Here is an 8,951-nt window from a genome sequence, read left to right as displayed (position 1 = left end):
CTCTTTCTCTCTCTCTCTCTCTCTCTCTCTCTCTCTCTCTCTCTCAAAAAAAAAAGTTAATCAAAATTATGAACATATTTTGAGGTGGGCAGACTTGGTAGTTGGGGAGGTTGAAACTGGAAACAATCGTCATGATGAGAATTTATTCTCATTTTATCCTCAGACATGGACTCTGTACCATCTTTTCAAGAGAAAACAAAATGAACAAGAGCAGCACACTTCACATTTTTATTGCTGTAGGAAATGTCTTTTCTTCCCAAATTATCCTTGGAATCACAGCCAACGTCTTCCTGCTCCTCTTCCACGTCCTCACGTGCCTTCTCCAGCGCACGATCGGGCCCGATGATTTCATCATCGCTCACCTGGCCCTGATTCACCTGCTGATGCTCATAACCAGGGTGTTCATGGATATAGACATTTTGGGGGTTCAATATATTTGGAAAGACATCTCATGTAAAACCGTCATCTACCTGTCGGTCAGCACCACCTGCCTGCTGAGTGTTCTGCAGGACACTACCCTCAGCCCGAGAAGCTCCTTTCTGGCCAAGTTCAAGCACATGTCCCCACAGTTCATTGTGTGGACCTTGCTCACTCTCTGGGTGTTCAACATGTTCATTAATATTCGTATTTTAGTCTCTATTGAAGGCCCCACCAATGACACATTAAATGTTTGGTTTTCCACTGAATCCTGCAGTGTTTCTCCCACAGGTTACTACTACAGAATCTTATTTTCCCTGGTAAAAATACTCCGGGATGTCCCCATTCTCGAGCTCATGGCCCTCTCCAGTGGGTACATGGTGGCGCTCCTGTGGAGGCATAATAGGCAGTGCCAGCACCTCCACACCACCAGCAGGATTCCACAAGCCTCCCCAGAGCAGAGGGCAACTAGGACAATCCTGCTCCTCATGGGTTCCTTTGTGGTCATATACTTTGTAGACTGAGTGATCTCCTCCTCTTATGGAAAAATGCAGAAGAAGGATCCGTGCACCTTGTGGTCCAGATGCTGGTGGGCAATGGCTACGCCACCATCAGTGCTGTGATGCTGATTAGTACCGAAAAACGAATAATCCAGTTCTTCCAATACACACTGGGGAGGACAAGGACATGTTTAAGCAGGGCCAGATAACCCCTCACAGTGTCATCCCACGTTATTTCCTCCCAAGTTTCCAAAAATTAGTTGATGTTGGAGAAAAAAAAACTAAATGAGGATGAGGGAGATGAAACTTCTGTTGTTCTTTGTAAGATCTTTATCAAACCAGGTGAGGTGGTGCACACCTGTCATGCCAGCAGCTCAGGAGGCTGAGGCAGGAAGATTTCAAGTTGAAGGCTAGCCTCAGCAGTTATGTGTGTCCCTAAGCATCTTAGTGAGACCCTGTCTTCGAATAAAAAAAAATACAAAGTGCCGGGATGTGGCTCACTGGTTAAATGCCCCTGGGTTCAATTCCTAGTTCAAAAAAATAAGGTGTTAAAAGATATATGGGCTGTTTTCTTACGGAGCTTGCCTAAAGCAGATACCTCCCCTGTCCATAAATGGACAATGACTGTTAACCCTTTGCCTTAAGAATGCATTTTGGAAGAATAATTTTTTTGAGTCTTGGGAAGAGAAATATCTTGCACAACTACCACTTTTTTGATATGCCTGAGGCAATTAAGTGTGGCCTGTCCAGTTCCCAACAGGTTACGGCCATCTCCAGAGCTACTATGAAGTATCTCCTAGTAGACCAGAGACAAAGGTCACATTCATTGTACAATCTATTGCCCTGGGAGAGCCACAAGTAGTTCACAATGCCAAACCTAAATTTCCCTGGCTTTCATACCAGGAAAAGACCCTCATGTAACTAACAGATGGTCTCCCACCACATCTGCCTAGGCAGAAGCTCAGGAGAATTGTAGGTCTCAAACTGACTCAGAACAGTCTTGTGATTCTGCAAGGTGCTTCCTACATAACCTACCAGATTCAGTTAACTTTTGGAAGGACTGACATAATGTCCATCTCCGGGAAAAATGAAGGACGATCATGTTCTCTTTCCAATGCCCAAGTGTGACTGTGTTTTGGTCATACACTTCCTGCCAGGTATCAAAGACCAAGTTGGTCAAAATGGGCCATTTTCCTATCTACGGTTAGAGTCAGCTGAGATTTTCAGAGATTACTCTTGGGAACTTTTGAGAAGCCTCTTGTTTTTCTTTTGTTTGTTTTTGTTTTGTTTTTTTTTGTTTTTTTTTTTACCTTTTTCTCTATCAGTTGTGCCATATGACAGGATGGGTCAGCATCATGGTGAATAACTTTTGCTTCTCTTGGATATATCTGAAATGTTTACCTGTCCAGTGACCCTACTCTTTGCAGGATGTGCTCTGTGTTTGGATTTCTGGGTATTTGGGTCCTTTCAATCCCTCTGATGGGACTTTTAGGTGCCTTACTAGTGTCATGGGGAACTTAGAGCGGCACCATTATTTTGTGTATCTGAGCTGACCTTAAAGGATATGGAATACAATATTGGCTTCTTTTATTTTGGCCCTTTTACATCCTTAATTTTGGTGTCCAGGTTTTGATTTGAAACATCGGACAGTTCTTTCTCACCAGTGTTGAAATGTGAGTCCCGAGCTTTAACTTCAGGGTGTATAATTTTATAGTGAATTGTTCAATATAATTGAACTGGAAGTCAGTTTTATATTCTATTTGTCCCATAGTAAGTACATGAATTGTATTTACTTCTGGTCTACATGGGAGCCAGGCTAACTTAGAGAAAGGTGAGAGAGGCAGAGACTCATCTCAGGTTAGCTGGGGCTTGTGGCAAATACAAGCTAATGTGAATTATTTCTGAAGCTGATCTTTGCATTTGTGAAAACTTTGGAGGCTGAGATACGAGTATTACCAATTAAGGCCAGACTCAGCAAATTAGCATGAGCTCTAAGTAACTTAGTGAGACTCTGTCTCAAAATAAAATATTTTTTAAAAGGCCTGGGGATGTAGCTCAGTGGTATAGTGCCCATGGTTGAATCCATGGCACCAAACACACGTATGAACAACAACAAAAAAAGAAAAATGCCGAGAAAAGATTACAGGTTAAAGGTTTGTGAACATAGGGTGCCATTTATGAATTAAGACCTTCAGTGGATGTTTGGTTAGAACACTGAAATGCAGATGTGTTCATTATTTTCAGCTTTCATTGATATAATGTTTGGACATCGAATTGGAATACAATATTATAATTCTAGACATGTTCACAGAGTTTGCTGATCTCATAAGCATGCTTAAATTTTATATTTCCTCAAATTTTATCATTTTTGAAGTATAAGGAGTCCCAAAACTATTCTCCTTAACTCTTTGATTATATATAATCACATGATGTAGATTCTGGTGACCACATTGAGCTATAGACATGAGAACTGCTGACCCCCAGCCCTGCAACTGTGCACAGGTGACCTTCACCCCTCCTCTGACTGCTCCTTCCCCTGCCCCTTCCCAGCCTCTGCTGAGCTTCACAACTATGTGGTAAACGTTTTTAGTTTCCACATTAAAAACTTTTTTTTCTTTTTTTAATTGATTATTTAAAACATTACATAGCTCATGATATATCATCTTTCATACATTTGACTCAAATTGGGTTTTGAACTCCCATTTTCACCCCAAATACAGATTGCAGAATCACCTCTGTTACATATTCATATTTTTACATAATGCCATATTAGTGACTGTTGTATTCTGCTACCTTTCCTATCCCCTACTATCCCCCCTCCCCTCCCCTCCCCTCCCATCTTCCCTCTCTACCTCCTCTGCTGTTGTTCAATTCTCTCCCTTTTTCCCCTCCCCCTTGCTCCTCATAACCTCTTATAATTTTATGTATCATTGAAGGTCTCCTACCATTTCCATATGCTTTTCCTTCTCTCTCCCTTTCTCTCCCCCTATTTGTCTTTGTTTACTGTAGTTTTTTCCTTATGCTCTTCCTTCCTGTTCTGTTCTTAGTTGCTCTCTTTATATCAAAGCAGACATTTGGCATTTGTTTTTTAGGGCTTGGCTAGCTTCGCTTAGCATAATCTGCTCTAATGCCATCTATTTCCCTGCAAATTCTATGATTTTGGCATTTCTTAGTGCTGCATAATACTCCATTGTGTATAGATGCCACATTTTTTTATCCATTCATCTATTGAGGGGCATCTAGGTTGGTTCCACAGTCTAGCTATTGTGAATTGTACGCAACAAAATGAAATTGAATCCCTTTCTCTCGCCATCCACAAAAATTAACTCAAAATGGATAAGGGAGCTAGATATCAAATCAGAGACACTGCATCTGCTAGAAGAAAAAGTTGGCTACGATCTACATATTGTGGGGTCGGGCTCCAAATTCCTTAATAGGACACCCATAGCCCAAGAGTTAATAACAAGAATAAACAAATGGGACTTACTTAAACTAAAAAGTTTTTTCTCAGCAAGAGAAACAATAAAAGAGGTAAATAGAGAGCCTACATCCTGGGAACAAATTTTTACCCCACACACCTCAGATAGAGCCCTAATATCCAGAATGTACAAAGAACTCAAAAAATTAAACAATAAGATAACAAATAACCCAATCAACAAATGGGCCAAGGACCTGAACAGACAATACAATTGGACATACAATCAATCAACGAGTATATGAAAAAATTCTCACCATCTCTAGCAATCAGAGAAATGCAAATCAAAACCACCCTAAGATACCATCTCACTCCAGTAAGATTGGCAGCCATTATGAAGTCAAACAACAATAAGTGTTGGCGGGGAAGTGGGGAAAAGGGTACACTTGTACACTGCTGGTGGGGCTGCAAAATGGTGAGGCCAATTTGGAAAGCAGTATGGAGATTCCTGGGAAAGCTGGGAATGGATCCACCATTTGACCCAGCTATCGCACTTCTTGGACTATTCTCTGAGGACCTTAAAAGAGTGCACTATAGGGATACGGCTGCATCAATGATTATAGCGGCACAATTCACAAAAACTTTTTTTTTTCTAAAAAGAAAATTCTATACACCATTAGAAAAAAAAAGTCATTTTTTTCAAAATAGGATGACCAGAAAAAATGACAATTTTATACTTTCACTCACTCCACTGTTTTGTATCTGCTCCTAGGACAAGCCTGGGAATGACTAGATAGATTTCCAATGAGGGCACGTCTGTTTCATATTTTATGGGTCATCAAAGATTAGATGCACTGAGCCCTGTTATCTTTGGACATTTTTTTTACATTAAAAATGACACAGGTTGGTTTTCCTATGCTTGATTTATTTTAGGTAAAATATATACCAAATAAGTCTTAAGGAATAAATTTATGTAATACAAATTTTATCATTTGTGTAGAAAATTATAAAAAAAACCTTAAATGCTAGTTCTAAAAAACTGTGCTATTTTATACCTTTTCTGTGGAGATTAGGGCCTGGAGGACATGAACTTTGAGTATTGTTGCAATCCCTGCCTCGATAAAAACTTGTCTGACATATTAATATGCCTATACACTTGTGTTGTTGTTTTTTTTTTTTTTTTGGTACTTTTCTATATGTACGGTATCATCAAAATTTTTTAAAGCAAGGAATTAAAAACTATTTGCAAATCAATCATAATCAGGATTAACAATGTATAGACTATAGTCTATTAGACCATAGTTACAGTCTCTGTGCTTTCATTGGGGAATTATTGGTATGGATAAGAACTTACACTTGTTGTTCTAATTATTTTCTGGTTTTTCTTCCTTTGTATATTTTGATGTATGGTCTTTGTCTCTTTCTTTCTCTCTTATTGTTTATTATTGAGGTTGGTTGGTTTTGTAGAGAGATTACGTTTGACACTTTTGTCCTCATTTCTGTAATATAGTACCATGATGTATTCAATGTCATGTGCTTCTAAGTTACTTTGCTAACGTGTATTCACCATGTGCAGTGATGGGGTTCAGTGTGACAACTTAATACACATGTGCAGCATTCTGTGATTGAATCCATTCTCTGTCATTGTTACTCTCTCTAAACCTCTCTATATTTACATATCATATTCATGTGACTTATTTCATTGTCATTCACACAGGACAGAGTCCATGTGGGGCTTCTCTTTCTGTGTCTGGCTTATTCAAAGAACAGAATCTCACGGTTCTATCCATTTTCTGTACACAACAGGCCACTAAGTCAAGTCCGATTTGCTTTAGGAGGAAGAAAAGGAGATAGTTTTACATTTTTTTCTGTAAGTGCATGTGCATGAAAAGATGTACTTTAAAATGAGCATACATACCTGAACAGGATGAAGTTCAGCTTGAAGTCTATGTATTCTTCCTAATAAAAATGCCTTTTAGACACATTCATTATTAGCAAATTTGGCAAAGTGAATTTTTAAATGAATAATTAAAAGAAAAAAAATAATGGATAAAAATATTGTTTCTACCCAGTTATTACAAGTTATAAACAAGGGTATTTTTGAGCAAGGAAAATGTATCTAAAATCAGGATCACTTATCTTTTTAATATTTCATGTGAAGTGGATATCAGGATAATAGCCTTCTTCTTGGAAATTTGGTAATGGGCTTTGGAGGGGCATCATTAATTTTCAAATTGCTAAATATAGGACAAGAAAGGTTTTATGAGAACCTAAAATAGATGCTTGCAGCAATGTGAGTTTACCCTATTACCTTCTGGAATGTCTCAAGTTAGTTTCTAATTTCTCAAGGTTTAGAAGCCACATATTAATAATAGTTCTATTTGTTCAAGAATATGGGGGGAGCAACACTCAGTATTTTAAAATAAAATTCAGGAGAGGCTGGGGATGTGGCTCAAGTGACAACACAGTTGCCTGGCATGCACAAGTCACTGGGTTCAATAAATAAAAATAAAAATTATAAAAATTATAAAAAATATTTAAAAATAAAAAATAAAGATGTTGTATCCACCAAAAATTGAAAAATAAATATTAGAAAGTTCTCTCTCTCTCTCTCTCTCTCTCTCTCTCTCTCTCTCTCTCTCTCTCTCTCTTTAAAAAATCAGAAAAAAACTTTTTACTTCCTGCCTATTTTCACAAAAGTAAATAAAATATGAAACATGAGATCGTATAGATGGGCATATGTAACTTGATTGCTCCTACATCTGGCTGATGAAAATGTAACAGAATTCTGATATAATGGATATTTCCTATGGAAAGTACTGACTAATATTGTGTCTCAAATTTAACAGATGACATAACTTAGGGAGAATTCTTTCACTGTGTTTTACAGAGCACTGTTTCCTGGGTTGAGGATAGTGGTCAGAGCCGAGTGTCTCTTCTAAATCTACAAAAAAAAAAATACCTAAGAGACTCAGTTTCTCCCTTCCCAACCTTATCCTCCCAGAAGCCCCATGCACCAATTAGCACTTATCTGGATAGATGTGGGGCAATTGCTGCACCTGAGAATAACCTGCAGAGTTTTGAGAAAAGGAGGCTGTTAGATCACCTCTCTGCAGCCTCTAATTTTAGTGTCTCTAGTAAGGTAACAAGATCCCACTGAAGAGCACAGGACTATGGAGTCCACAGTGGAACATTTCACATGCCCCCTTGATTTGATTCTGATCTGGATAATAAGCCATCTGGGGAGATGATTTCTCTAAGTTCCCTTGACAAAAATAATGTGTAGCCATCATTTAGACAACTACTCTCACTTTGTATCCATTCTTCATGGTGTGATGCCTGAATTCTGGGATTAATCATTCTTAGTGCCTCCCGTGTCTCCAAGGGTCCTCTCTCTATAATGTATGATTGGCACCCTCCTCTTGACTCTATTCTTAAGTGTATCACCTGGTTTTCTGATATTTCTGCTCATGTTCTTCACGGTTTCCATGCTGAAAATTTCAGAATTCGGACTGTGCATCACTTGAAAGTGCACAATAAAAAATATGGAAAAACAATGGTACATCAGGAGACTGAGATTGAGGTAATAGAAGTCTGATGAAACATACTTGAAGCTCAGGTAGAGTCCATTCTGTTGGAAACCTGAGACATTATTCCTCATCGTCATGAATGGAGAAATTTTTAAAAAAGAAAAAATAAAGTAAGAAAGAGTAAAAGAAATATAAATAGAAAAATAAGAAAAAAATAACTACCCATATTTTTTGATGTCATCATTCCACATTTGGAAGATCCATAAAAACTTCACTTAAAATCTTTTAGAACTCAAAAAATTCAGCAAATTAGCAGTATATAAAACTAATACTCACAAATCACACCTACTACAATACTATCACCAAGGTCCTTGCAGGTCTGTTGACACTAGAGGTATCCCTGCTATTATATTGCTCTTGATTCCTCTTTGTTTTTCCTATGATCTAATACCTCTATGTTGAATGCCAATGGTGAATCAGCTGAAAGAAAAAAATCATAAAGACTACCCACTTCCCAAGGGCCTCAAAAAAAAAAAAAGAAAATATGTGGAAATCTATGTAACAAAAGAAGTGGAAGACCTCTACGATGAAAACTAAAGTACATTAAAGAAAAATATTGAAAAAGACATTCAAAGGTGGAAATATTTCTCATACATTTAGATAGAGAGAATTAATATTGTTAAAATAGCAATGCTACTGAAAGCAATATACAGATTGAATGCAATTCCTATTCATATTCCATCAGTGTTCCTTATGGAAATAGAAAAGGCAGTCAAAAGAATTTTTTAGAAAAATATAGTCCATAATAGACAAAGCAATCCTTACCCAGAAAAGTAAAGCAGGAGGCATCACAATGCCAGACCTTAAATTATAATACAGAGATATGGTAAGAAAAAAAGTCATGGCATTGTCACCAAAACAGATGTGAAGACCAACAGAACAGAATAGAAGACAGAGAAAACCCACATAAATGCAGTTATCTTATACTAGAAAAAGATGCCATTAATGTACATTGGAGAGTCTTAAGCTGTAGACAGGTCTCTTGTAAAAATCACAAGGCAGAACTTTAAAATATAACTCAGCTTGATG

The 8,951-nt window shown here is 37.8% G+C and overlaps 1 protein-coding gene across 1 annotated transcript; it reads left to right on the top strand.

Moving 5' to 3' along the window:
* Positions 1–200: 200 nt before the first annotated feature.
* LOC308640594 (vomeronasal type-1 receptor 90-like) lies at positions 201–941 on the top strand (the record flags this gene model as incomplete). Its single annotated transcript, XM_081312441.1, has 1 exon — positions 201–941. The coding sequence occupies one exon, from the start codon at positions 201–203 to the stop codon at positions 939–941; it is 741 nt and encodes a 246-aa protein (XP_081168567.1).
* Positions 942–8,951: the final 8,010 nt, after the last annotated feature.

Source organism: Spermophilus citellus (assembly GCF_964194105.1).
Source record: "Spermophilus citellus genome assembly, contig: SCAFFOLD_251, whole genome shotgun sequence".
Classification (NCBI taxonomy): Eukaryota; Metazoa; Chordata; class Mammalia; order Rodentia; family Sciuridae; genus Spermophilus; species Spermophilus citellus.
The sequence above is the reverse complement of the archived record's forward strand: the minus strand, read 5'-3'. Positions and strand labels throughout refer to the sequence as shown.